We start from the raw sequence: 27,492 nt of genomic DNA on the forward strand, positions 1-27,492 counted from the left end.
TTTTAAATAGCGTGCGAATGCAATAAGCCGCGTCTATATACCACCCCTCCATTTTGTTTGTCCCCTTCACGGTGCTTTCCGCGGTTAAGCATATAGTGTTTCTATCAGTCACCCTCTTTGTCTCTTAAGTATTTGTTTTTGTTTTTACTTCGCTCATACATTGGACCATTCATGGTGAAGCATTCTCAATTTATGTCGCCTTCACCATATTATCGATTCTTTTATGCTGTTCTGACAAATGTGTTCAGTTAAGCCGCAATCGGGTGTCTTGTTTGGATTACTTTATGTTACGCTACCTACGTGCATTTCTTCCTCCTGTTGCATGCGAGGCCATATGACGTTTATTGTGTTCCTTATTTTATTTTTATTTGTTTGCTGTTCTGCTGCTAAGCTGGTGTTATACGGCGCCCACGGTCCTTAGTTTGTAACTGCACGCGATTGTGCAGTGGATTCCGTGCTTTTGATTCAACTGCGGGCTGTCCCCTTGCCACTCCGGTGCGGCCGTGCCATGGTTGTGTATTTGATGTGTGGTTAGCTTGATGTAAAGCCCCTTCTCTGAACCTGGATTTTTCAATGTCGTTGCGCTCCCACTATTTTTATTGCTTAGCGTTTTATGTGTGTCTTTATCAACAACCACCTTGCAGCAAGTGTAGAATTGTTTAAATTACTTTGAGGGGGCCGGTATCGCCGACGTTGTAAGTCGGTACCCTGACATTATGCTGAACTCGCGGAGCTTTCAGCATATGTAGGCAGCATGGCTTCGGTACGTTGGTGAAGTAGCGTGCCTGAGTTGACACATCATCTGCTGATGTTAAGAAGCTTCCCACACTTGTTGAATCCGCCATGCTCGCCACCAATCACGCGGCATCCACGGACCACTTGTTTGTGTGGAACGGGGCTTTCGGTTGAATACGTATCACAACGCAACTCGGGGTTTCACCAATCGCAACGCGGCCACCAAGAGCGTTGTAAGAAACCAAAGCAACAAGAGAACGACTCCCACTCTTGATATCCGAGAGGCGGCGCTGAGCCTTCGCGGGTCCTCCACAAGAGCGAAGGCTAAACCGTCACCCCTTGCGATGGGCTTCTGACAAGCATAGCGCAGTGTTTGTGAGTTCAATCGTTCGTGTGTGTGTGTGTGTGTGTGTGTGTGTGTGTTGGCCGCTGAAGTTGTCAGACCCCATTTTTGCACTCTGTTCAGCCAAGGACAATGGGGGGACCGGACCTTCCCAAGCCGCTTGCTTGGAGAACGGAGTTTGTGGTGATGTAGAGGCCTTACTTCACATCACCAAGTGGAGCGGCAGCGGCAGCAGGGGAAAAAAAAAAAGAGACTTCCGTGAATGCGCCGGGGTCGTTTATCGCGAGCGAGGGGGTGCAAGTTTCCCGCGACCCAACGGAGGAGTTGATACACGGGAGTCCCTTGCCTCCGTCGGCCCTCTCGGGACCGCAGTTTCCGCCTGGAGTGCACCTAAATACGTTTCATCCTCCACGATTTGAGTGATTGTAATATGTTCCCCGAGGCGTCGGTAAGCTGGCAACGAATGATGGACAAGTGTGTGTCTTGCTGTGTTGTGAAGAACCAACACTCCAAAGGGCAAGCGCCAACAGGAACAAAACTTCTGCGGCCACCTCACGCCTTACCCGCGGCGGTCTTGAAGATTAGAATTCACTCCCCAGGCGGTCTGTGTGTGTGTAGTGGGGGGGGGGTATTTTTTCATTTTCTATTTTTTTTAGGTGTATAGGGTCCTTGCGTTTGCTCGTTTCTAAGATTCCTACGAAGCTGTGCGCTTCTTACGCGCTAGTGGCCGTGATTCCACGTTGTTGCGCGGTGGGATCCCTTTGCAGTACTGTCCGCAGGGCACCAGCGTGTAGGTTCATGCGCTTACTACGGAATTGGCCCAGTTGTGCGGGCTGAACGCTCCCAAAACACAAACTATGTTGCCAAGGCCTATGCTCGCCAACTAGCGTCTACCTTAGTTCCCCCATTACCTCGATTACAACTGGCGGCCCCTGGGGGTGATGCTGTATTTTCTCCGGGATGTTCAAGCTCTAGGATCCCTGACGTACATTTGACTCCCCAAGTGAGCGGAGCATAGCCGAATACAAAGTCCCCCTCAGTATTTCCGTCCAGTTCCATAATTACCACTTCGCCTTTTTATTCTGACAGCCGTCCCTTGCTACGAGTAGCTGAATCACCTCTAATACCCCATAGACCTCCGTGAGCGCAGGGTTTTTGCCTTGAGGCCATTTGCCCTCGTGCAACCCCAATGTTTTTGTTTTGTTTTTGCTGGCTGGGTGGTGACCACCTTAGGCGGCGGGGGGGGGGGCGCGGAGGCGCACAGAAATTTTCTAAAATTAAAATTTTTTAACCTGGTTAAACAACCTTGAAACACATAAATGCGCAGCGCGCGTAAGATATTTCACTTTCCTAGCGACTCCAACTTTCGATGCCGATTCGTCGAGCTTTCCCGTGCGGAGCGGCGGCTATCCCTCGTGGGATGCACAAGAATGTTTTCACGTCCGGTGGCCGCGAGCCTTGTGGTCACGCACCGCCCCTCTCCCCCACTACCGGAGAACCGGTTATGGCCGCCAGAGCCACTTTTACTCGGGCTTCCCAGTTGGGCCGACCAACGAGGTGTTGCTGAGCTCTGGCCCTGTTTGGTCCCCCTTTTCCACGCGCGGTTCATTTTGCACCTCCTCCAACAATTTCATCCGCATCGGCAGAGCACGTAGGCGGCTATCAAGCACTGCACTAGATTTGCGACTGCCGCGATCCTGCTCATTTGGGTTGGGCTTGGGGTGGGTGGGATGCCGACGCCGCCGAAGGCATGCTCACAGATGCCTTCTGGTGTCGGCCAAAAGTGCCTTCACCGTTAAAAACAAACAGCAGAAGGAAGGGAAAGGGGGAAAAAGCAACCAGCGGCAGCAAGTGATTGGCTGAAAGCCGCACCCTACTTCGTCCGAGTCCCGCGCGGGGCTGGCTAATTTTAATAATTCGGGGAGGGGCGATGGCGGCAACAGCACCCCCGGGCGTGCCCAAGGGCCCTTTGGCCGTCCACGTCGCCATTTGCAGGGTCTCTTCGAACAACAAATTGTTTGATGGCCTAACCTTTCGGAAGCACAGCTTTTATCACCCAATCACCGTTTCCACAACCCTGGTGAGGGCAAATGCGACCTGACACCGCACATCTGTTATGGTTCTCTTTATAGCGACCTGGCGAACCCTAGCTTCGCCGCAACGGGCATTTCCAGAGAAAATTAGGCCTCGGCACCGCAATGGCGCACGCCGGACGATGTGGGCTAGAGCAGGGGCGGTGACTTTGTCCATCGCCCCAACGGTTTACGCAACGTTTTCACAACCTCGTTTACCCACCACCCCTTAAAGCCCTATCGGCATTGCTTCCCACACCAAAAAAAAGGAGGCGACCACGCTTGATGTGCAGCCGGCGCCCTCTCCGACAGCGGGCCCTGACCCCAGTCCCGCACCGTATTCCTCGTTTTTTTAGTTTCCAATCTCAGCTTCGCGTTGCACACTGGAACTTCAGAGTCCGCAGCCAGCGGTATCGGGTACGGCCCCTGCCCCACATTTCCGCCGTCCCCGCGGGACCATTCCGGCAGCGGCGATCGACGCATGCCCCTGAAGACCCCGATGTGTCCTCATTTCGTGGCGCAACATGTGGAGATGGCACCGTCAAGAAAGAAGCGAGCGGAGCCAACGCACATCCCAGCCGCTTGCTTTCCGGCTGCGCTGCGCATCTCTGCACTCAAGACGAGCCTTCCAAGGGGGTGACGTGCCGTTTCTGTACCACCATCGGCCTCGGGTTGTTCGGCGGGCACGGGTCGGCAAGGGGCCATCCCCGGGTTCACATGGAGCCGACCTTGCGCTTGTGGTCACTGCATGGAGGGGGATTTTATGGGTTGTGGTCGCCCCCTTTGGATGCCCCTGCCACCTGGAGAACGTCACTGAACACGGTGACCGCTGGTCCGGGCGGCGTCAGCCTGACGGAATAGCGGTCCTTTTCTCTGTGGCGGCGGCGGTGGCGCCCGTGATCCAAGCCTGGGCATGCCTTTGTTTGGTGGCGTGCGCGGAGTCACTTAGGTGAGCGGTGGACGGTTGCTCCCTTTTTTTCGCACTATCGCGGCCGGTCTAAATGGTAGGGACCGCCCGTAGAGTATATCACGCGAATGTAGTGTGTTTGCAATCCTTTGAGCATGTCAGCGATGCGAGAGGTGCACCGTTACTCCGTATGGAGAAAAAATGTAGTGATACGTAGCGAAGTCACCACCGAGTGACACGCTAGGAAACGATCATGGATTCGTCGGAGGGAGTGTCCCGGTCGTTGACGGTGTTGTTTTCGATGCGCTGCGACGTTTTCAAGGCTAATTCGTTGCGAGCGGTTAATATCCCATGTACCCGGTAACCAATGCTGGTGTGCTGTCAAGAAGGTGGCAATACCCATCCATCCGGTCACAGCAGGTTTGTTTTACTGTTCCCCCATCCAATTCGTTGTTGATCGGTTTGAATACCGCCTCGTCGCAACGCGCACGCGGGTTCAGACGTCAATACGCCACCTGAAAGCTAACCCCCTAACGCCTCGGTGGTACTGGTGCATCTCTAACCCGCAACGTTGCAAGTGACGCTGGAGTCCTGTGCCGCAGAGCTGAACCAATGGGTTGCGCTGCGGATGCACTCTACGTCCGTATGTCGTTGCTAGTGCAAGTATTTGCGTAGCATTCGTCAACTTGCCTATGGCGCGACTACTTATATCCATCAATGCTGAAGTGATGTATATTCGCGGTTACCGGCGGGTTGTATCTACTGCAAGCGGTTTTGAAGGTTTGTACCGCGATCCTTCTATCTTCAGTACCCCAATGTGGGTTATATTTCTCATTTCTTTGTTTATTCTGTTTTGAATGCAACAAGTTATTGCAAAACAAATGTGTATATTGTATTTTTGTCATTTCGTTTTTCTTAATCCTTGCTTCGGGGGTACCAGTGTCTTATCGCACGTTTCTCTCTATGTAACGGGCGCACGTAACACTTATGAGCGGCATTTAACAGCGGGAAAATTCGGCTCCCGTGGTATTGCAAACCTCAAGAAACTGGCTGCTAACATACCGGTATCTGCACACTTTATCCTCTTCGTCTGCTTGAAATCTCTCTGCATACTGCATTTACATTGGTAGGCAGCACTTTTATCATACCTGCAAGAACACTCCTGATTTATAACTTAGTTTTTTAAATGCTTCAACCAGAGTGTCAACCGGGGTTTTGCTTCGATTCGGTTGCGGTGGATGGGAAGACGAACGTTGTAGTTAACGTCTGTGGGCATGAATCAGTCGGTAAGGCACTGACAAAAAGCATGGACGTCGCACCCACAAGCTATTTAGATGAATATGGAGTAGATAATCTTATTGTTCCAATATCTGTTAGGCCTCCATTGAAATGCGAAGAGGGTAGGTGTGATTTTGTTATCGACGTCGTTGTCCATCCGTCACTGACTGAGCGCTGTGTGAAGGGACACCGACTTTTTGAACATTATATAACCAGGCTAACAACCCTCGCTATTGAATGGATCTTGCAGGAGTGTGGAGTAAGGCTAAATGCACGGGACTGTAAGCTTATTAAAGGGACGAAATACTATAGTTGCACAAAACGGGACGTCAAGCAAATGATTTCAGAGTTGATGAGATCAATGGATACACAGTTGAAGAACGAGTCAACAAAGACAGACTCAGAATCGGATTTGCTAGGGGACAAACTTAAGGTAAACACCAATAGAAAGGATGCGGAGAATAGCCGACCACCCCTTGTTACAGAAATGCCTGCAAGTAGTGGAATTCAGAAAGGTTTCCTTAGCAAGGCCAGGCTATATGGAGACAAGGGAAGTGGTGAGTGTAACGAATCTCAATCCGATCCACTTCTTCATCTCCCTGAGAACCTTAGAAAGAAATGTCAAATTGTTGATCTTCGGCAAAGTAGTTGCACGCCACAAGAACCGGGAAAGGCCGGTCTAATCTCCAAATGTGATGAAGTGCTCAAAAATACTCCTACTGTCCCTACAAAGCCACTCCACGAATGGAAGGTTATTTCTTTGAGTTGCGATGAAACGGCGGTTGTTGTACGACTACATCCACCGCCGGGCGTAACATCAATGAAGTCGGTAAACCTGGAGGTAACGCCGGGCACTATAGAAATTGACGAAACTGTTGTTAACCTACCGAAATCCATACGCGTGGGTGAAGTATCGGCGAAATTTTTGAAATCTTCGAGCAGCTTAATTCTGACGTGTCCGATAGCTTAGCATGTGAATTGCTCTGGTTGAAAAGCAGGAGAAATGCGGCCAAGTTTTATGGAGGATTTTTAACACGTTCAGCATCGCGACGCAATTCATTCAGCTCTGTTGCATTTAGTTTTACTGTGTGTGTATTTCAGTAGCCAACTTTTTGTGGTAAGGAGCAATTGAAGTAGTTTAAATCTTCCATATTTCTTACTTCTGTTCTCACATGTACAGTGTCTTATGAGTGTGCGAAATATTTCCGAAGGGTACCATATTTAGTGAGTTTAAGGAAATATGGACATACCACAAGAACTGGCTTGTCCTACGGAAGATCGACGTTTATACGTTGTCCGGGGGCAAACATTTGAAGTTGGCCGTTCTCATAAACTCGTGAAATTTATTGGATCCGGGTCGTACGGGTCTGTGTGCTCGGCTGTTGATGAAGATAGCGGCGAACGTGTCGCTATCAAAAGAATACAACGCGTATTCTCAGACTTAAAGGAAGGCAAGCGTATATTGAGGGAAATGGATATTCTTACATCGCTACATCACACCAACCTCGTACGCCTAAGGCAGTTTATTCGCCCAGTACGGAAAGACGATTTTTCTGATATATACATAGTGATGGACCTTTACGACACGGATCTTCACCGGATCATCCGAAGTCGACAAAGTCTTACAAACGAACATTATCAGTACCTAATGATTCAGGCGTTTCGTGGGCTTTTCTACTTGCACACCGCAAAAGTTATACACCGTGACTTAAAACCAAGTAATTTATTAGTTAACGCTGATTGTACTCTGGCTATCTGTGACTTCGGGCTTGCTCGTGATGATCAATGTACGCAGACCTCTGCGCTCACCGAATATGTTGTAACTAGGTGGTATCGACCACCTGAAGTGTTAGGCATGGGATCCCATCGATATACAAACGCAGTGGATGTCTGGAGCCTAGGGCTCATCTTTGCTGAATTGATGGTTGGTAAGACGCTTTTGCCGGGCTCTGATTACATTCACCAATTGATAATGATTGTCCATCTCCTAGGGACCCCCGCTTCGGAGGATATGGAATTTCTTAGCGAGGAAGCAAAGAACTTTCTTCTTGCACAGCCTTTTCAGGAGGCTCGACCGTTTACAGAACTCTTTCCCGCTGCTACTCCTGAGGCGGCTGATCTACTTTCAAAGCTGCTAGTATTCCATCCTGACAAGCGGCTTACGGCAAAGGAGGTGATTGAACATGCGTATTTTGCTAAGTTTAGGAACCCTGCGGCGGAGACAGGTGCTAAAGAGCCGTATGTTTGGCGACACAATGAGGGACTCACACTTGAGGGCCTTCGTGAGGAAATGTGGCGTATTATTTTGGCACATTCTCCCGGTCCAAAGGGTGACTAGGGTTGCATTTTCCTCATCCACTCAACGTTAGTCAATACATTTTAAATAAAATATGCACGAGATTTTGTCGGTAATGGGGCGAGGTCTGTGATGGCCTCGTTAGCGTCGACGTGCAGTATTTATGATATCAATGCTTACGGTGCTCACCGAACAGATAATTGTCCCTTTGCACCCTCTCAAGTGTGACATAATAGGGCGATGAAGCATGACTTTCCAAAGCGTCCACGGGAGCCTGCACCCAGCGATTGCTGTGGCAGCGGGTGTACAAGATGTGTATGGGATGTGTATTTCGACGAAATGATGAAATACGAAGAACGCATGCAAAACGCCGTAATTAAAGACGAGTTTGCAGATGGTGATGTTAAAGGGGGATGTGATAGTTCATCTGATGATAGTGATGGTGATGGTGTTTCATCGAATTATGTGGGCTCTGTTGTGGTCAAGTATATTGACATTCCCAACGACGAAGGCCGCTGCGTAACGGCAGCGACCTCGATATCGACCATACTCGGTCGTTTTTCTGATGTTGTTGACGTTCATACAGTCTCGAGCAGCTCCCGTGGCAATTCCGGTGCTCACTCCCCCGTCGGGAACCAAGACATACATGTGCTTGATGTAGTTTTGGGTGAAACTGATGGATTCGAAAAGCTAAAATTACCATTGTTACCGTTACCGGGGGATGTTGTTGAGATTTTTCGCCCCAATGATTACAGTGTGGGAAATTGTGAACAACCCGGAGAGGTAGAAAAATTATGCGATCGCTTGGGTGTGTCTCCCAACCAGTGGTGTGAACTCTATCGGTCTCCGTTTGTGCCAACAGGCCACTTTCCCCCGTGGCTTCCGTTACAACAACCCGTTCAGATCCGTACCCTTTTGGCCTATTTTGTGGACATCGGGAGTTGCAGCTACATTTTGCGCCCAACGTTTCTCCAGACGCTATTCCGTGTCGCGACGTCCGTTAAGGGTGTTCTCCCAGATTCTTTGACACCTGAGAGTCGTGATATGCTGGAGTTGCTAAAGGTGTGTGGATCGAGTGAGGTGGCGCCACTGATATACAAGGCCACCGTAAGTGGAAATGCTACGCCATGTTTTCCACGACTGATTGACGTTTTAAATGTGTTCTCATTCGTAAATTTTCCGCTTGCGCGTTTGCTCGAGGTCAGTGGACCGTTGCGGGCGAGAAAGTTCAGCGTAGCTAACTACACACTAAGTGAAACCGCTGACAGACAAGGGGGATCGTGCCTGGGCTCTGTGCAACTCTGTTTGCGTGGTGTCGACGTTGCCAAAACTGAAAGCGCCGTTGAGAAGGAATGCACCAGTGAACCTGCTCACATCTTTGCGGGTCTGCTGCGTGGCGCCGCGTTACGGCGTTGTACGGAAGGAGGAAATGGTGGGAACCACTTCACTGGGCACGTCTCAAACCCGTTGTGTTACTTTCATTCTCGTCAACATGCGCTTCGTTTGTATGTTGGCACTAAGCTGTTTGGTATGTCCTCGTTTGCGAAGAACTTGAATAGGGCTATCACCCCTGTTCGTCTGTCCACAGGACTGTCTCCAGTCCCAACGATGTTGCCATGGGTGATACTTGTGGGTGCGGGTACTGGAATTGCGCCCTTGATGAGTGCAGTGAACGAACTCGTGCGTCGCCGTGCTGATGGTTCGGCCGTTGAGCGTTGCAGTACTAAATGCTGGGTGGTGTATGGCGCAAGAAACTTCTCGGAACTCGTGTACCATGAGCAGCTACAAGAGGCACTGAGGCTAGGTGCAATCTCCCGGTACGAAGTAGCCCTTTCACGATCGACTGCAGGTGAACACCCAAGATACGTCACGGATGTGCTGGAGTCGCATGCTGAGTTTATACGTTCTGAGCTTCTCGAAAGGAGCGGATGGATGTTTGCTTGTGGACCATTGAGTGCTATGCGGTCGCTGAGGGAACGAATGACCGCAAAAATTTTGCGCGCCGCGGACGACGACGAGAGTGTATCTGAACAACGCATTCGCTACTTGGAGGGCACAGAGCATCTTGTATTTGATATTTGGGGTTCGGTTGGCCTCTTCAGCTGAGCGGTGCGTATTTTTTTCCCCCAGAAAGGTAAGCAATCATAGCTCTATTTGTTTGTTGCATTGTTTATTTGTTTGTTTTCCCTTCACCACAACTCATGTTGTTTCGTCATGGTCGTCCCCACTCGTGTGTTTTGTGTTCGTTTGTGTTACTTTGCCTACGCGCAGTACATAAGGAAGGTCAGTAAGCATAATAATACAGTGACAAGCGTCAAGGTTTTGGGTGGGGTGATAGGGGAGTCTGTGTGGCTCTCATAGAATGTCAGATGGACTTCCGTGGCCCTCATCGACGGTGAGTGCTCTCCAAAGAATCCCTTTTCGGGAGCGCCTGAAGAACTTTTACTTCTTGATTTTTAGCGCTAAAACGAACCGATGTATCCTTGCCACATCTATTGTGCTGTTGCTAATCAGCGTGGTGAGGAGTAGCTGCGTAACGACCCTTTGGTACCATACAGCTGAAGCAATCGTAACGTTGCTTTTCGTCTGCGAAGTCACTATTCGTCTCATGGTGATGCGAGGTAACTTTTGGGATTCTTCGTACAATGTAGCGGAGGCGCTGTCTTGTGTGGTTTGTATTACTATTTTTTTCGTTCTCCACTACACACGTCAGATGAGCTCTTCAGTGGAACATCAGTTTCTTATCGCACTGCGCTATTTGGGCCAGGTGCTGCGATTGGCGGGGTTAGTTGCGGTGGACACTGTACTCTTGGGAAGTGGTGAGGCTACCCTTCATCTTTCTTTTGTCGGCACCCGGCCATGTGTGGTCAGTGGGAGAGAAAACCTGTGTGATGTACTGTGAAAATTTTTTATTTTCCTCCGTGGGCTGTCTGTGCTCTCCAGCGATTGGCACCTGGTGCGACGCGGGTGGTCACTCTTTTCTTTCCGTCTCTCTTTTACTTCTTGCTGAGTAGTGAGCCGGGGGGTGGGCCGCAACAGATATGCGGCGGCATCCAACACGCGTCTCAGGGAACCTCATGCCATGTGCACATGTGGACACATAAACACGTAAGTGTCAATTAGTGCCCATTTTGGAAGTGCGCAGTCACCACGTCTCGCGTACGCTTTTTTCTTTTTTTTTTACCTTCCTTTTGTACATACCCTCCTTTTTGACTCCTATGTCTTTGTCATTTTTTATGCAGATAGTAGGCAGGCTGGAGAAACGCAGGTGTCCGCATACCTGATTGGACGTTAGCGGGGCTTTGATCACCTTCTGACTAATGTCCGAGGACACGTTTTTTCGCCGTGCTGCCAATTGGATGTACGGTGACTCTTCGTACCTACAGAGGACGCCGCCACCGGAGCTTGGTGATAGGCACATCAACGAACTCTTGAGTCGCCATCCTTTTCACCCGTTTGACCCGGAGATGAGCTCCGAGCACCCTTGTAGCGAAAATAACTCGTTATTCTACTCGTGTATGACAAGTGACGAGGTCGAGGGCTACGAACTGCACATGAAGCACGTCACCTGCTATTTTCCGTATAAAGTAAATCTGATGAAATGCCTCTCGAGAGAGCGCCGCCTGGCACGCGCGGGGGCGTCTTCGGATATAGACAAACAGAAATGACTACTCACAATGAACATTAGGCCCAGCCACACCCCCTTCCGGCTGCCGGTTAAGCACGGGGCTGAGTTTTCCATTGGGACGCCAGTATTTATTTATTATCACAATTATTTTTACCGCGCACGATCCTTAGGTTTGGTAGACATACGTGGAACACATACAAGCACATGGATGTATATTCGTCTGTGCGCATAGTCAAACCGATAAGCTCATGTTTTCTGCAAACTTACACAGGACTCTCCCCCGACCCCCTTAAATACAGAGTCGTCACCTACGTGCTCGTCTCCCACTCTTGCCATCTATAGTGTTACAAAGCTCCCACACACAAGATGCAGACCTTACTGAGACCCCGCCCCGGAGAGCCCACTCTCTTTGGCCCACCCACCAATCAGTGCACTCAGCTATGGGGTGTCTGGGAAATGTGGTGCGTGTTGCCTGATGGCCACGAAGCAGCAACTGCTACACCAAATGTGCGTGGCAGCGGCGCGAAGAAGGGTGGTATGTCCAAGACGAAAGTGAAGAAGGCGACATGGCTTGACCAGGTGCGAAGCATCGGTCTATTCGACAGTGCTGAAGGGTTCTGGGGGATTATTACATGTACACTCAATCCTTCGCAGCTACCGCCCGGATTTAACTACTACCTCTTCCGGCGGAATATCGCCCCTATGTGGGAGCACGAAGCCAACCGCAGGGGTGGGCGCTGGGTAATGCGTTTCCGCGTCTCTCAACACGATGACAGCCCCGCTACCGCTCTCGACGGCGCTGTGGCTGCCGCAGCTGAGGGTCAACTCCCAGTGGATCGAGCATGGGAGGCGCTTTGTGTTGCAATGATTGGTGAGCAGCTCCCAGGCGATGAAACAGAGATTTGTGGAGCAGTGGTGCGGCGGGCAGAGCGTCGGCGAGACTGGAAGTTAAGCCTCTGGACCCGAACCGCCGCGGACCGCTGCACGCAGGAGCGCATCGGCTTTTTTGTGAAGGACCTGCTTCATTTGGAAGATGGTTCACTACAGTATTTCTCGCACCGCGAACTAATGCAAGCGAGTGAGAAGGGGAACTGGGATGTCCCACCCTTGTATCAATTGTGATGGAATTAACGCGAAGGCCCATGCCTACTGTCTTTTACCGCGCGGCCTTTCAATCGAGAAGGTTTCTAATCTCTTTTCAGGAAGCGTCCTGGGAGAGAAATGAAGTAATATATTCATAGATGCAGGCACCAGTCGACGACAGACCAACACATGGTCTTCATAGAATTTATAGAAAAATAGATTACATTTTTAGGTACCCACTTAGAATTGGTACGGCTGGTGAGAGAGCAATCAAGGGTGTTTCGTGCAATAACATCGACCAACAATTTGTAGAAACGTTTGCGTTCGTTTAGTTTCCCATTTGTCCAGTTGACTAGGAATCATTAACCGGAAGTCGATGTTCTAGTTAGTAAAAATCTGTTGTGTTTTCCCCAATTATCCGTCTGGTTTGTTTCATCGCTTGTGTCGTGGCTTAGGCCTGTGTTGCCCATACATTCCTACCTCCTTTTTGCCCTTGTGTGCCCCGTACGTACAAATGTGGTGGTTGCAAACTACGCGTGTGCGTCCGTTTGTACACCTGCTTGAAATGTTAGGGGGGAAAAAATAGGTTGGGTACCTAGACATTTTCACAAGATAGCTCAAGAATATCGAGAAGGCTCCGAGTGTAAGACACAGCATTATGTTCAGTCGCCGCGTGGCTAGCTGTTGCCCCATCCCCACAGCCATGTATGGCGCACTGCACATCAACACCAAGCGTCAGGCGTCCCGCCTCGTGTCGCCACTTGTACCGGTTGCGCCATCACTCAAACATGTTGCTGGGGCAAGTGTAACGGTGACGGGTGTGGTACTTGGAGAGCTCTCTACCGTGAGTCTCGCCTCAAACGTGTCGTTGTTGTCTCTTGTGGGCCCTTTATCACAGCTGTTTATGAACGGCTTTGCTTCCAACCCAGTCTTCATGCGAGTCATTTCCGATACAATGCATACTTATAGCGTTTTACTTCACTCGGTTAGGGGTGGTGCGGCACCCTCGCCACCAGGACGGACGAGCGAAATGTAGCGCGGGTGTTAGTATGTGCACACAACTTTCGGGGGCGGCTATTCCCCTTCGGCTTACATGGTGGAGAAGGCGCGGAGGAAGTTAAGAGAAGGTGAACGAAGATAAGGGCTGTTCCCATAACTTCTGTGGATGCTATAGCCTTGTTCCTTCCCTTTCATATGCAGTTTGGCACCTGTCGACGAGGTTTGTAGAAAAGGAGGTAGGTGCACGTGGAGCCTATGACGCGCACACATAGGAAGCTGGGGACGACAAGAGGAAGAATAGTGTAACGAGGAGCAGTGTGGCAACGAAGGCAACAACGGTCAATTGGGGACAGGAGTTTCGTGATAGTTGTTTAAGGGAACGAATAAAACACAGTTCAGACATATATGAATAGTTGAGGTTTGTCTTATCTTTTGCCGTTAGCAAATGTCGTGGCATTTCCTCTGTTCTTCACTTCTAACTGCACATAACTGAGTTGGGAGATCACCAACTCAACTGTATCGGCTGAAAGGTGAGCGGAAGGATAAATTCTTTTGTTGAAGGTTTACGCTGCAAATCATACTGTGCTATGGTTTGAGAACTCTGTGAAACCCTTAGTTTTGCACTCTTCACGCCCCCGCTTCCCATCACCTCCCGCATTCATGCTCACCAGAAAGACAAAACCTCCCTCCTTGCAGGGCTCGCGAGCAAACGGCACGAAGGGAAATAAGAGGTTGAAGTGCCTCCGCCCCTTTTGTGGGCAGCTACACTCTCCTACAACCTAGCAATCATGCGTAGATCGGGCAGAGGCAGTGCCGTGCGGTGGTCCTCGTTATGCAAGTGCCAGTGCTGTTTGTACCGCACGCCACTCGGTGGAACTTACTTCGAGCAAGCGCTGCCTCGGTCGTTGGGTGCCAGACAGGGAAAGGGCGTTCTCAGTACTGTCAACACGGCATTGTCCAGGAAGGCCCTGAAGCGGCGGCAATCCTTGCCACGGAAGAAGCTCAACGTCCCCCTCACAGCGGAGGGGTTGAAGGAGCGACTCAAGCAGCTGTCCGCAGAGGAGAGAGAACTTAGTATCAAAAACAACACAGAGGAATGTGATGAACCCTCACCTAACGAGTTTACAACCACTCATGAAGCTCGTGTGGCGCTGGCGAGGGTGTTGCACCACGGAGAGAACGCAGGCGAAAGAGAAGAGGTGGCGATGCGCATACCCAGTTTCTGTCGTTCCCCGGCTGTTAGTGAGACACAGTCGATTGTAGTTGATGACAAAGAGGGCGATATCACGAATGCCGCAGTCCACGTCGGGTGCAGCGTGCTCGGAAGTGACCTAGACCACCTGGAGCGAGATATGATACGTGACTACCATCAACGCGGAAAGAAGCTCCCAACGTTTGACAATATCTACAGGACTTTAGGTTGCGGACGCAAAGGGACGTCGGTGTCAGATACGGAGCCGGAAAATGAAAATTCCAGTGGGGCGATTCAAAGCGAATCTGGACTAGGAGATGCAGGGCGAAGGGGGACAGTGGTTGTTGCACCTTCGCACCTTCACCACTCTAGACCACCAACCAAGGGACGAAGTGGTAAAGAGGAGGAGGAGGGTGGGTATTTTGATACAAATACGCTACCGGCGGATGCGAATCCACACTTTCCTCCCGGGGCATGTGACAATGAAGTCCTTGCGCCTCTGAGCGGCGGATGTGCAGCTTCGGAGCAAAGCGAAATAACCGACACTGCTTCCTTTATTCCAAGCAACAGCAGGCTCTCCACGGCAGTTTACGATGCTTATAGGCAACGGCCGGCTGATGATCGTCTGGTCGTGCTACGGGGAACTGATTTTTGGGATAACGAAGAAAACCGAGCACGTCTGCAAGAGCTGACGGATTATGCCGAAGAAGACTTTGCACGCGAGATGCTGATGGAAGGCGCGATGGACACTAGTGAAGTTGGTTACTCCACCAACAAGGTACGAAAAGAAACGCTGCTGTACTTTCAGGCACACCCCATTAACGAAATGATTCAAGAACCGTTTGCGCGCGTGCGGAGCATTCTCCCAAGCGACGGTGGACCGGAAGTACATTTCCCGGCCGATGACCCCGATACAGATGTTGATATTCCCACCGCCCAAGCGCGGACCATGGCTCGCGAACTCGGCCTCGCCCTCATTCGGGTAGGTACACTGTATACACCCATAAATGACAGGCGCGTGGTGGCAGTATGCACTATCGCTGATCATCGAGAGCATATGAGGGACATGATTCGATTCAAGATTAAAAAACTTGGGGTGCAGCGGCCGCCAACAAAGGAGGGTATTGAAGTACCTTTCCGAGGTGGCACTCATCCCCATGCAGTGCGCTTTAAGAGTATCGGGATTGCAAAGCATCTACTCCTGGGCCATGTGGTGCGCATTAATCTCACGGACTTCGGCACGGTTCGTGAAGGCTTCCCCGTCTTTGGGAGCATTCTTGACGAGGTTGCGCGACAGGCCCTCCAACTGCGTGCTTACCACACCGCTGGCGTTGTGCGCGCTAACTATAACGAAGTTTACTGTTATCTTTACCCATCAACGGGGCGTTCGCCCAAGTCAACGGTTTTGCATCCCACGCAAGAACAACTAGCCACAGTACGTGATCGGTGTCTTCTTGAACGAGAACGTGAAGTGTACTTTGATGGCCTATACGATAAGAAGACCCCCCGAGAGCGGCTAACCTACATGAGGAAGCTGCAGGACGGCACGGCGTGGGCTGATAGGGACGATGGCCTCTCACTGCAACGCCAGCGTGATATGAAGGTAATGTTGGGATATTTACCAAAGGGAAATCACGAACTCTACGCCGCCCGTGGTGATGTGAATGTCCCTGCTCCCTTTCGGGCGAGCCACCCCACATCTGTCGACCGCTGGACGCACCCACAAGAATCTAACTTGGAGCAGGCGGCGCGTGGGTCAGCTGTGCTTGCTAAGCGGCTTTCCATGACAGTAAGCGAAATGCACGACCGTCAGGAAACAGCTGAAAACCCAGCAACGTTGGACCGTTTCTACTATCGCATACAGGGTCCAGCCCTGGAGGCTGGTGAGTTGAAGGAGGCTCTAGGATTGAAAGGCAACCGCAAGCGGCTACCCCGGCGTGCCCCAGGCTGGGCGACGCTGGGAATGGAGAAGGTTTCCCCTCAAGAACCGGGGCACGCGGCCAAGTAGTTAAAAAATCATGTCACGGCTGATTTTTTTTTTGTGGGTAGGTGTGCATTATTAACTTCTGCTTGAGTTGGCTGGTCGCTTCGACCCCCCTTACTATCTTTATCGCATATATTGCTCACGTAGTTTGTTAACTTCACTTACCCAAGCGATATGGAGTGCTTTCCTCTTAGTGCTTTACCTCCTTTTGGTCTGTGCATTGAGAACGTTGAATTACTCCTTGGTGCTGTCAGGACTGTGGGTTCCAAGGGAAGCACTGGGTGAAGACGACGATCGCAACACACGGCCCAACGGAGTGACGCCAGTAGGGAGAATTTGTTCTTATTTCTCTTCTATTTCCCTCCTTATTTTTTTTTTCGCCCTCCTCTCCCCTCCTCCTTGTTACTACCGTAGTTGTAAAGGCACCAGAAGGGAAAAACACAAAAGAACATTACTGACCCTGTTGGAAATTATCCAATGAGCTCACCAGAGAGCAGTGTGACGAGCTTGGACAGTCAACCTGTTCGCGAGGTGGAGTACCCCGTCGGTGTGCAAACCGAGGTTCCGGACACGAATGGCGGTCTCTTCAAGACGGTGCTTATTGAGGGAAGCGGGACTAAGCCAATAAAGGGTTCGAAGGTGACAGTACACTACGTCGGCACGCTGGAGTCCGATGGCTCCAAGTTCGACAGCAGTCGTGACCGCGGGGAATACTTCGAGTTCACGTTGGGTCGCGGGCAGGTCATCAAAGGTTGGGATCGGGGCGTCGCCACTATGCGGGTGGGGGAGAAGGCAGTTTTGCGCTGCACACCAGAATACGGCTACGGTGCGGCCGGTAGCCCGCCAAAGATACCAGCGAACGCCACACTTCTATTTGAAGTGGAGCTATTCAGTTGGACACGGGAGGAGGATATTTCCGAGAGCAAGGACAAATCGATCATGAAAAGCCTTGCTGTCGAGGGTATCGATTACGAAAAGCCTGGATACGAATCCAAGCTGAAAGTTGACCTACGCGTGTACGCGGGGCCGCACAGCGATGATCAGCCAGGGACGCTGCTGTGCGAGCGGCTCGACTGGGAACTCACCTTGGGTGACACGCCGCTGCCACCCCACCTTGAGACATGCCTCTCAACTATGCGGAAGCGCGAATCTGCTTCCTTCCGTATCGATCCCCGTCTTTCCACGGAACACAACGAGGAGTTCAACATATCCCCTGGCTCGCAGCTAACATACGCAGTAGAGTTGCGTGAGCTCACTACGGTCAAAACATGGATGTTCGAGGGTCCGGCACGGGTGGAAGAAGCAGAGCGACGGAGGGCACAGGGCAATGAGGCCGTAAGGAGCGGAAAGTTCAGCGTCGCAGAACGGAAATATCGTCGAGCACTGGAATTTGTCGAGGCAGATAGCGGTTTCGGCAGTGATAATGATGAGAGCTTGGCGAGTGCCCGCAAAGTCCGTCTGGTGCTTTGGGGTAACCTGGCGCAGGCCCTTCTTGCCCAAGGGTCTCACCAGGAGTGTATCCGGTACTGTAACAGGGTGCTGGAGGTTGAACCAGGTAACGCAAAGGCATTGTTCCGCCGGGCAAAGGCCTATGATGCACAGAGTGACTGGCACGAGGCGAAGGGGGATCTTGAGACGATCCTGCAAGCAGATCCACAGAATACGGACGCCAGGGTGCTGTTGCAGCGGGTACAGGCACAACGCAAAGCCTACGAGAAAAAGCAGCGTGAGGCATATAAGAAGATGTTTTCGTAGATGTGTGCTATGAAGCGGGTCTTATCTCATCCTGTGACTCAACATTATTTAAGCCACCGCTACATATATGAAGCGACCACTATTATTACTATTATTATTATTATTATTATCACTATTATTATTATTACTTTTTATTTCTGTTACCTTAAACGCACTGGCCTTGTCGCATTCCCCTTCCTCCTTTCCCCTCTTTGGAAGGTACCGCACCTTTATGCGTTTGATAAGAGGTCCGCCACCGTGCAATCACTCTTCTCCACTTGTCTCCCGCGTCTTCAGTTTCTTTCGATAGCATCTCTTTGTAGCGGTATGCATTAGATCGTATTTACTTTGACGAGGATGAAGTAGCGTGGGAAGGAGAAACGTTGACTGAGTTGTATAATTAGGCCAACATCCCCCCTCTTTCCTCCCTGTGATTACCTTACTACTGCGCTTGTCCTGCTTGTGAACGTTATTGTTTACTTGTTTGCTGCCAGATAGCACGTGTGTTCAGATGGGGTTGCTGGTGTCTTCGGTTAAACCCAGGAGAAGCTGGCGGTCCGTGGTAGCGGCCGAAAGACATCCACCGGGTGCGTAGCCGTTTCAAGTTGCACTGTACTGACAGGCCCTACGGGTTCGTTACTGCACTCATGTCTCTTACTTAGCGTGTGGCGCCTCCATAGAGATGGGACGCAATTAAAGTCGCCTCCGGAGAACTGCCTGCTAGCAGTCCGTTTGTGGGCGCAGAGGGGTGCGGACTATTTGGTGTCTATTGGGGGTACCGTCCGCACGTCAGTCTACATTCTAAACTTCAAACGGCTGGTCACCACTTCTTCGTTATGGAGTACCGCTAAGCCGGTGGTTTGTACTGTCGGCTCTACGGCTGTTTGATGCTGGCTGAGCATCAGGTTACATGCATTGCGACTCAACTGATTCCCGCCCCATATTACTCTTACACCCTCTGCAAGACACTGTGCTGCAGTCGGTGGAAGCCCATCAATGTCCTGTTTGCCACAAACGGTCTCTTTAAAATAGTCGATTTCGACTGGGTCCCCTGTGAGATGTCACTGTACGTTCCGTCAGACACTTATGGCTCCCTCTACGGACGTGCAATCATTGGGGGTCGCACTGCACGAACCGGTCACCGGAAATTCGCAAAATGAAACCCCAACCGCGAGAAATTTCGACATTCTGTTCTGCTCTGTGGATTCCCCCCTCCCCAATTATTACTCTCAACGGCTGAAATCTTGAGTGGATTGTGGAAACCATACTACAAAATTGACCAAAGGTAGGTCCGATACGTTGAGGTTGCTTGACGAACCAGTGTGGTTCATCTCCACTTGCTACGACCACTGTCAACACCGTCACAGCGGTACCGGTGTGTGTGCGGGGTGGTCTTCGTGTAGTTGTGGGACGAGCAGTTGTTTTCCTCATTGCAGGTCCTGGGCCCCACGACTTCGTTTGACACGGTGCGGATACTTGAACCCTCACTTGCCTACCACAAACGGTATTTAAATTTCGTCTAGCCACCAAATTTACCCACACTAGCAGAACGTGGTAGCAAGCGCTCGGAGCAGCACTTCACCACATGACAGGGGGCGGATCATGCTCTTTAAGAAGTGATCAACGGGCGTTGGAAGTGCTGTTGAGGATGTGGATCCTTTTTTTTTTTTAAACAGAATGGACCGTCCAGTAAGTGATCCGATTATGAGAAGAGGCCGTGCTGCGGAAGAAACAGGATGGGGGGAAAGTGACGGTAATTTTGTCACCTGAAGTAATCAGTTTCCCTTCCACGTGTTGTGATAGATCTTTACGCTGATTAGTCGCATTTTGTACCTCCGCACAATCATGTACAAAGGTATAGTTGATTATCTCTTAATGTGCGTATTTCCCTTTCCCCTCATCCTCAGTTCGTATCGTTTGTTTTATGTTGACGATTCTTATTTTTTTCTCCGCCTCTCTTCACGTGTGCCTGCGTCGGGTAACATTTTTTTTTTCAAGCGCACTTGGCACCCCTTATAACTAATCACCACGATTACTGTTGCCGGTTCGGTGAAAATAGCTATACGGGGCAATACCTGTTGATAGCGGCTGCAAGAGGTTCGCCGAAAGGGGGTGGTAGGCGTTTCCAATTTGTGTGCAAAGAAACTCCAAGGACACTTCGTCTATCATACACTGGAGGAGAGCTGTCGCAGCCAGTTCGTGTTTTGTTTTCTCCGCTGTGGTGCCGCCTTTAGGTACCAGTGATAAGAGAAGTTGGTTGCGTTGGGCCGCCAACTTGTTGTTTTTTCTAGCTTCCTCTTCAGATATTACTCGTCCGTTTACTCATATATATATATATATTTTTTGTAGCACCTGCTTTTTATAAGGTGAGGCTGGGTAGGGTTTTAAAAGAATAGTTTATTATCTTATTTCATTTACCCCAAGAGCACTTGCACACAAGCACATACATATTCAAACATACAGTCACTGACTCCAACTTCCGATGTCTTACTTGACAGAGGAGGAGGAGAAGGAGCGACAGCGGGAACAGCAGCGCCGCATGTCACGGCAGCAGATCATAGAGCATGTCAAGAAAAATCTCCTCTATACCGCTTTTGATGTGAAGTGGGTTCCTCACAGCGCCTGTCTCGCCATTGTGGGGCAGTATCCGAACAACCAAGGTGCACTTTCCTTCATGCAGCTCAACAAGGGTGAGCTCACTGTACGGCATGAGATCCGTACGAAGCTTCCGTTGAAGTGCTGCACGTTTGCCCACAACAGCCGCCAGATGTCCTCAGCTGCTCTTACAATAGCAGCTGGAGACTTCGCCGGAGGCCTTTCCCTTTGGGATGTTGAGCGCCTCAGTAGCAGTAGTGGGGACAACGGCAAATTTGACGAGAATGAGGCACTCTTTAAGGCACCACGTGCCCATGAGAATATAATCAACGCGGTAGACGGGGCCCAGTTCACCGGCCCACCGGAAATTGCGAGTTGCGGTCGCGACGGGTGTGTGAAGGTGTGGGATGTTCGGCAGGCTGCGAAGCCGGTGGTGGTATTAAGCCCAGCGGACCCGGCGCGGGCGCGCGACTGTTGGACTGTTCGGCTCGGTAATAGCAGTGACCCCGACGAGCGGGTAGTAGTGGCAGGGTACGACAATGGCGATGTGAAGCTGTTTGACCTCCGCACGCAGAAGATGCTGCATGAATTTAATGTGGGTAACGGCGTGTGTGATGTGGAGTTTGATCGACCCGATATTCCCATGAACAAGCTCATCGTCTCACTGCTAGAGGGACGTGTGCGCGTTTATGACGTACGGACGTTACATCCCACACTAGGATATGCCTATGTGGAAGAACGCGTCTCGAGTGGAACTGTTTGGTGCAGTCGGGCGTTGCCGCAGAATCGTGAGGTGTTCGCGTGCGGTGGTGGTGGCGAAGTGACGTTGTGCCGCTATCGGTATCCCCCTGAGCGGACCCTGCGGGATAGTGACGGCGTAGCGAAGGGGATCGCAGGATGTGTGGAGGAACTGAACAAGGCGAAGGTGGGGGACCAGCCGATTCACACGATGGATTGGAACCGTTCCAAAGAGGGGCTATTAGCCTGCGCATCCTTCGATCAAAGTATTCGAGTTATGCTCGTGACCAAGTTGTCGCTCGTACAATGAGTGGTGAAACAGGTATGACGACAGTAGGTTACCACAATTTGCAAGTGATGACAAAATGGAGTGGAGCCATGAGAAACAAGTGAATGGAGAGACATAAGATTAAAAGGGTGTTTTCAACGCTTCCTGCATACGTGTGCACGTGTTAAGCGATGTGGCCTGCGCTGCGTCAGACTATTTTGTGGGAAACTGCAGCCGCCGCCACCGCAGCTATCTTGACCTTCCTCCGTACAGGAAGCCATCCCTGTGCAAAGGACCCACCCATGCTTGGCTGGGGATACAAACAGAGAGGTGCAAAAAGCGTAGCCTTCCCAGAGTTCTTATATATATATATATAGCAGTGGGTTACGGGACGTACTATAGGAAACGGGGCTGTATGTTTGTGGGGTTAGGTGGAGTGAAAGAGCTGCACACGCACGCATACACATGCTTGCATGTGCTGTAAGTGAAGCCTAATAGAACAGTAAAAGGGATTACAGGTTTGGTAGTGAGGTCTCTGTGGCCACAACCACGTGCTATCTTTCGATTTCTGACTACATGGCCTTATTTCCCATATTATTCCTTTCCTCTTTTGAATACAGCGTGCGCTATATAACGAAAAGCAGTGACTACAGAGAGAATAAGCGGCTAATAGAGCTACCTGATAAAATTAAACTACATTTCCATATTTGCTCACCACCCATATATAAGGAGGTGTTAACTAAAGAAGGGGGATTGAATTTACGCAAACGATATATAATAATAAAGCGAGCTTGCACGCTCCTGGAGGAAGCAAACAACTTTATCCTTTAAGAGGGGACAAAACTGCATAAGACCGCAGCGCAAGTGTATCTAAATGGAAAACACCAACCTACGCACCAAAACGCTGCGGGACGGTACCACTGCCGAGGAGCTCTTTTCCCAGGATGGACTATCATTCAATGATTTCATAATTTTACCCGGTTTTATTGACTTTGACTCTTCGAAGGTAAATGTCTCGGGACAGTTTACCAAAAATATTCTTCTTCACCTTCCACTGGTGTCTTCCCCTATGGACACAGTGACGGAGAGCAGCATGGCCCGTGCCATGGCACTGATGGGGGGCATCGGTGTCATTCACAACAACTGCACTGTGGAGCAGCAGGCACGGATGGTGCGAAGTGTGAAACTGTACCGCAACGGGTTTATCATGAAGCCAAAGTCTGTCTCCCCCGACGTGCCTGTCTCGACCATTAGGAATATAAAATCGGAGAAGGGTATCAGCGGCATTCTTGTCACAGAAGGGGGTAAATACGACGGTAAATTGCTGGGTATTGTATGCACCAAGGATATAGACTTCGTAAAGGATGCCAGTGCTCCGGTGTCGCAATACATGACACGGCGCGAAAATATGACAGTGGAGCGGTACCCTATCAAGTTGGAGGAGGCGATGGATGTACTGAACCGCAGCCGTCACGGATACCTCCCCGTGCTCAATGACAAGGACGAGGTGGTATGCCTCTGTTCCCGTCGTGATGCCGTCCGCGCGAGGGACTATCCAAACAGTTCTTTGGACCGCAATGGGCATTTGCTTTGTGCGGCGGCCACCTCCACTCGGGAGGCCGACAAAGGACGTGTGGCAGCTCTGTCAGAGGCGGGTATCGATGTTCTGGTACTTGACAGCTCGCAAGGCAACACAATTTATCAGGTGTCTTTCATACGCTGGGTGAAGAAGACATACCCCCACCTCGAGGTTGTGGCCGGTAACGTCGTAACGCAGGACCAGGCGAAGAACCTGATAGATGCCGGGGCAGATAGCCTGCGGATCGGGATGGGAAGTGGGAGCATTTGCATCACACAGGAGGTTCTTGCATGCGGTCGGCCCCAGGCAACAGCAATTTATAAAGTTGCCCGCTACGCTGCTTCTCGTGGGGTTCCGTGTGTTGCCGATGGTGGCCTGAGGAATGTTGGTGACGTTTGCAAGGCGCTGGCGGTTGGCGCCAACGTGGCGATGCTGGGTTCGATGATTGCGGGTACCTCCGAAACGCCTGGGGAGTATTTCTTCAAGGATGGCATGCGGCTCAAGGGCTACCGTGGAATGGGGAGCATTGATGCTATGCTGCAGGGACGGGAGTCAGGCAAACGGTACCTGTCGGAAAATGAAACCCTGCAAGTGGCACAGGGTGTGGCAGGGGCTGTGCTTGACAAGGGCTCCGTTCTGAAACTTCTGGCGTACATCCATAAGGGTTTGCAGCAGTCGGCTCAAGATATTGGGGAGGTGAGTTTTGATGCCATAAGGGAGAAGGTGTACGAAGGTCAAGTTCTCTTTAACCGGCGCAGCCTGACGGCGCAGTCAGAGGGTGCTGTTCACTCGTTGCACCACTACGAGAGGAAACTCTTTGCCTCGAAGCTCTAAGGCAGAAGTGCCCGCACACCCACTTGTCCACTTCCTTTTTGGCACGCAGCAACTGCTAAAGCTCCAAGGGGTTCCGGACGGGGCTGAAGACGTTCAAGTGGGGTTATATATTACCGTAGTGATGTGCATTTATCAGTGGTGTTTGGGGGCTGTTTATATTGGTTTGGGGGCCGCACCCCATCTGTCACCGAGTGACGCTGCGGCAATACAAACGTAGTCAAAAAAAAATGTAAATGGGGATGGGGATGGGTAAAATGGTCGGGAAACACAGGGACAGTAGGAAGAAGCATATGGGAAAAGAGGCTCATGCATTTGTATTTTTGGCTGCTTGCCTTTATAGTGTTCTCTTCTCTCTCTCCTTTTCGTCCGGGAACCTCGAACCGACGCGGGTTTTCGGTTCCCCTCGTGTTTGCGGGGTAAGCCGCGACGGAGCCCTTGTTTTTCATCAACTTTCAATCAAGCAAACAAATGGACAACGCCAGAAATAATGTGTCTGAGAGGTAATGAGAATAATAATGGTAATAATAATGGTGGTGGAGAGGGATACGAGTCAGCAGTAGGGAGGGGCTGAGAAGTGAACTATAATAAATGTATGCGTCCGCGGGTGGGGAAGCATGGAAGGGAATACGATGTGCGTGCGTCAAGATGGCGGGTAAACGTTCGGCTGATGCGTGAAGGCGAACAGAGGGCTACATTTTACCGAAACGATGAACATGAATGCTTTCCTCTGAGGTTCACAGACTACTATTATTATGCGTAATGGCGAAAACGAAGAAGCTGAGCTCATAATTTTTTTTAGCAGGGAGAGGGACACTGTAAGTGGGTACATTTCATTACTTAGTGCTGTGTCTGAAAGTTCTTTTTTTTTTTCGCTCTGTCTCCGACCCCCCCTCACTTTGTGATTCCCACACTGCTCTCTACCAGATTTGTGGCTTTTGGCCCACTGCTATGCCGGAAGTGAAGATGATGTTGTGTTGCGTGCTCCCATGGTGGGTACATTGGTTCCTTACGTCGACGTACCCGGAAATGAGGCACAACGCATCGATGCAGTAAGGAAGATGCGGTAAAAAAGTGTGCTGACAGGGGAGAATCGCCTGATAAAGGAACAACACGACTGATGGAAAGAAAACAAACGGCATGGCAGCTGAGCAACAGGAAGGTGATGGATTTAATGAAGTAGGATAGCGGTCGGGTTGTCATGGGCGTGGGAACTTCAGGATTCGCGCATGTCGCTCCTTCTAGGGGATGACTCGTGTCTCTGTCCGTTTTTGGATCTAGTTTTTAACAAATACCTACTTCCTTCACATGAATGCTGCACTGGTCTCAGGGACAGCAGGCCGTTCCGTGGAATGACAGGGATCGTCCCGTTTATGAATGCATACAAACGGCAGAAATCGATGCAGAGGCCAAAGCTAGAAGCCTGGGGAACTGTGCGACCGTGGATTTGTGTGGAGGAGGAACAAGCGTAAGGGATATTGTCGTCGTCACTTTAGGTCGGTTCAACCCCCGTCACCCTGTCAGTACGGTTGGGAACATATTTTACTTTTTATTTTTTGCAGTGCTCCTTACCCGCTTTCGACATGGCGACGGGCGCGTGACAGAACAATACATCCTTTCCCAGGATCCCTGCGGTGAAGTTAGAAATGACAGAAACCATCTGCCACGGCGGGTTGGCACAATGCCCGGGAAAGGGGAGGGGCAGCGGGTTTTTCCTCACCCAAGAATCCTGGTGCCTGTTCTCGACTCAAGCCTGGTTGTCGCGGGCCATCCGCAGCGGCATCGCAGTTTCCCAAAGAGGGCGGTAGTGCTCAGTCTCCTATTCGCATGAATAATGTACCGAACCTTAGCACCACGACGCGATATTTGCTGCGACGCCGGGGTAAGAGAGTACGTTCACAACAGTTAACAAGAATGAGAACGGCGCGGTGGAGTCCTTCTGTACATTCTGAATCGGATGATGTTGTAGCATTTGTCGGCAATTTTTTAACGTCACTGAGAAGACGTCGGGGAGTTGTGGGCGGTTCACTAACAGTCGCACGTTCCCTCGATGTTGCTTACCTCTCCTTTACCTTTGCAGTAGCGTGCTTCCCCCTTGTGGAGCTAGTGGGAAATAGGAAAGGTTTGAGTAAGTGCCCCAACTGAAGTAGAGCGTGCGTGGGGGCCCACTACAACATGTCACTCCCAATTATGAGTGTGGTGCGGATGGCGGTACAAGAACTCCCGCTGCTATCGTTTGCGCCAACCTCGCTGGTGAGCGATGGATGTGTCTTTCTTCCCACTCTCTCGGACTGCTCCGCGTTTGCAGGTTGCAGCATCACATCCGCCACACTGCAGTGCGATGGGACACTGCTCATCAAAGTTGTGCCCGCAATTCTGCGACTCATTCCGTTAAAAGGAATTTCATCATCACACGGCTACTCTTCGTTAGCCGCGGGCGGTTCGCATAGCGAGGCAGTGGCATTACTGAAAGGTCTCCCAACGGTTCGACTACAGGCCGTCTCGCCGGTTTTTCCACTTTTTACGCCCGGAGGTTGTGTGGAATATTTCTCCGCTACGAGCCAGCAGACAACTGCTGCCGTACCGGTACTGACAAATACCATACGGGAACATTTGCGGCGCCTCCGTGCATACGTTCCACAACATTTAGATGAACTCGTTCCGTCAGCACCCTCCAAAGTGTCCTCATGGTTTGTTGTGTCCTACCCGGGTGCGGACGCCGTGCCAGAGCCATGTTTGTTTGTACTTCCGGACGTACTTGTTGTCCGGACAGTAATGTCACAGGTAGGTAGTAGGAAAATTCCGCCTCACCACAAACGTTCCGTGGCCGTTATGGGACAGAGCGGGGTGGCCAAATTACTTGAGGAACTAAAGTGGTCCGGGTGTGCTGTTCGCGTCGTCGACGATGCTAATCATGTTTGTGTTTTGCCTCCAACACTCACGGCGGCATCGCAGATGAAACAAGTAACCCATTGACAGCCGTGTCATGTCCTCTCCATTTGAACACTAACGTTTGAACTTTTCTCACCCTTGTTTCTTTTCCGCCTCTCTATCGGACCTTTGGTTTATCTGATTATTTTGTTTCTTATACTTTTGTGGTTTCATATGCTCTTCCTGTCATCTGCAAGGGGATTCCACATGCCGGCGTTGGGTAGCAGGTGTCCCCCCCCCTCCGTCGCAGTTAGCAACGTTTCCTCTTTTTTTTTTTTCGCCGCTCATGCTGGTCTAGC

At 50.8% G+C, this 27,492-nt stretch overlaps 14 protein-coding genes across 14 annotated transcripts, besides 4 other annotated features; all 14 read left to right on the forward strand.

Annotated features, from left to right (window-relative positions):
* The first annotated feature begins 1,126 nt into the window (after positions 1–1,126).
* Positions 1,127–1,158: a microsatellite.
* Positions 1,159–2,310: 1,152 nt separating this feature from the next.
* Positions 2,311–2,332: a sequence feature (GC_rich).
* A 1,103-nt stretch (positions 2,333–3,435) lies between these two features.
* On the forward strand, positions 3,436–4,011 carry Tb10.61.0270 (hypothetical protein; the record flags this gene model as incomplete). Its single annotated transcript, XM_822977.1, has 1 exon — positions 3,436–4,011. The coding sequence occupies one exon, from the start codon at positions 3,436–3,438 to the stop codon at positions 4,009–4,011; it is 576 nt and encodes a 191-aa protein (XP_828070.1).
* A 1,352-nt stretch (positions 4,012–5,363) lies between these two features.
* On the forward strand, positions 5,364–6,305 carry Tb10.61.0260 (hypothetical protein, conserved; the record flags this gene model as incomplete). Its single annotated transcript, XM_822978.1, has 1 exon — positions 5,364–6,305. The coding sequence occupies one exon, from the start codon at positions 5,364–5,366 to the stop codon at positions 6,303–6,305; it is 942 nt and encodes a 313-aa protein (XP_828071.1).
* A 270-nt stretch (positions 6,306–6,575) lies between these two features.
* On the forward strand, positions 6,576–7,673 carry Tb10.61.0250 (mitogen-activated protein kinase, putative; the record flags this gene model as incomplete). The annotated part of the gene is made up of 1 exon (XM_822979.1): positions 6,576–7,673. The coding sequence occupies one exon, from the start codon at positions 6,576–6,578 to the stop codon at positions 7,671–7,673; it is 1,098 nt and encodes a 365-aa protein (XP_828072.1).
* Positions 7,674–7,871: 198 nt separating this feature from the next.
* Tb10.61.0240 (oxidoreductase) lies at positions 7,872–9,737 on the forward strand (the record flags this gene model as incomplete). The annotated part of the gene is made up of 1 exon (XM_822980.1): positions 7,872–9,737. One exon carries the CDS (start codon positions 7,872–7,874, stop codon positions 9,735–9,737), a length of 1,866 nt encoding a protein of 621 aa, XP_828073.1.
* Positions 9,738–9,993: 256 nt separating this feature from the next.
* Tb10.61.0230 (hypothetical protein, conserved) lies at positions 9,994–10,533 on the forward strand (the record flags this gene model as incomplete). The annotated part of the gene is made up of 1 exon (XM_822981.1): positions 9,994–10,533. The coding sequence occupies one exon, from the start codon at positions 9,994–9,996 to the stop codon at positions 10,531–10,533; it is 540 nt and encodes a 179-aa protein (XP_828074.1).
* Positions 10,534–10,951: 418 nt separating this feature from the next.
* On the forward strand, positions 10,952–11,299 carry Tb10.61.0220 (hypothetical protein, conserved; the record flags this gene model as incomplete). Its single annotated transcript, XM_822982.1, has 1 exon — positions 10,952–11,299. One exon carries the CDS (start codon positions 10,952–10,954, stop codon positions 11,297–11,299), a length of 348 nt encoding a protein of 115 aa, XP_828075.1.
* A 326-nt stretch (positions 11,300–11,625) lies between these two features.
* On the forward strand, positions 11,626–12,381 carry Tb10.61.0210 (eukaryotic translation initiation factor 4E; the record flags this gene model as incomplete). The annotated part of the gene is made up of 1 exon (XM_822983.1): positions 11,626–12,381. One exon carries the CDS (start codon positions 11,626–11,628, stop codon positions 12,379–12,381), a length of 756 nt encoding a protein of 251 aa, XP_828076.1.
* A 619-nt stretch (positions 12,382–13,000) lies between these two features.
* Tb10.61.0200 (hypothetical protein, conserved) lies at positions 13,001–13,378 on the forward strand (the record flags this gene model as incomplete). The annotated part of the gene is made up of 1 exon (XM_822984.1): positions 13,001–13,378. One exon carries the CDS (start codon positions 13,001–13,003, stop codon positions 13,376–13,378), a length of 378 nt encoding a protein of 125 aa, XP_828077.1.
* Positions 13,379–14,129: 751 nt separating this feature from the next.
* Positions 14,130–16,541, forward strand: Tb10.61.0190 (hypothetical protein, conserved; the record flags this gene model as incomplete). The annotated part of the gene is made up of 1 exon (XM_822985.1): positions 14,130–16,541. The coding sequence occupies one exon, from the start codon at positions 14,130–14,132 to the stop codon at positions 16,539–16,541; it is 2,412 nt and encodes an 803-aa protein (XP_828078.1).
* Positions 16,542–16,994: 453 nt separating this feature from the next.
* Tb10.61.0180 (peptidylprolyl isomerase-like protein, putative) lies at positions 16,995–18,272 on the forward strand (the record flags this gene model as incomplete). Its single annotated transcript, XM_822986.1, has 1 exon — positions 16,995–18,272. One exon carries the CDS (start codon positions 16,995–16,997, stop codon positions 18,270–18,272), a length of 1,278 nt encoding a protein of 425 aa, XP_828079.1.
* Positions 18,273–18,352: 80 nt separating this feature from the next.
* Positions 18,353–18,399: a microsatellite.
* Positions 18,400–20,575: 2,176 nt separating this feature from the next.
* Positions 20,576–20,596: a sequence feature (AT_rich).
* Positions 20,597–20,733: 137 nt separating this feature from the next.
* On the forward strand, positions 20,734–21,894 carry Tb10.61.0160 (hypothetical protein, conserved; the record flags this gene model as incomplete). Its single annotated transcript, XM_822987.1, has 1 exon — positions 20,734–21,894. The coding sequence occupies one exon, from the start codon at positions 20,734–20,736 to the stop codon at positions 21,892–21,894; it is 1,161 nt and encodes a 386-aa protein (XP_828080.1).
* Positions 21,895–22,921: 1,027 nt separating this feature from the next.
* On the forward strand, positions 22,922–24,265 carry Tb10.61.0150 (inosine-5'-monophosphate dehydrogenase; the record flags this gene model as incomplete). Its single annotated transcript, XM_822988.1, has 1 exon — positions 22,922–24,265. One exon carries the CDS (start codon positions 22,922–22,924, stop codon positions 24,263–24,265), a length of 1,344 nt encoding a protein of 447 aa, XP_828081.1.
* Positions 24,266–25,943: 1,678 nt separating this feature from the next.
* Tb10.61.0130 (hypothetical protein, unlikely) lies at positions 25,944–26,093 on the forward strand (the record flags this gene model as incomplete). The annotated part of the gene is made up of 1 exon (XM_822989.1): positions 25,944–26,093. One exon carries the CDS (start codon positions 25,944–25,946, stop codon positions 26,091–26,093), a length of 150 nt encoding a protein of 49 aa, XP_828082.1.
* A 344-nt stretch (positions 26,094–26,437) lies between these two features.
* Positions 26,438–27,238, forward strand: Tb10.61.0120 (hypothetical protein; the record flags this gene model as incomplete). The annotated part of the gene is made up of 1 exon (XM_822990.1): positions 26,438–27,238. One exon carries the CDS (start codon positions 26,438–26,440, stop codon positions 27,236–27,238), a length of 801 nt encoding a protein of 266 aa, XP_828083.1.
* Positions 27,239–27,492: the final 254 nt, after the last annotated feature.

The sequence above is a fragment of the Trypanosoma brucei genome, chromosome 10 (assembly GCF_000002445.2).
Source record: "Trypanosoma brucei brucei TREU927 chromosome 10, whole genome shotgun sequence".
NCBI lineage: Eukaryota > Euglenozoa > Kinetoplastea > Trypanosomatida > Trypanosomatidae > Trypanosoma > Trypanosoma brucei.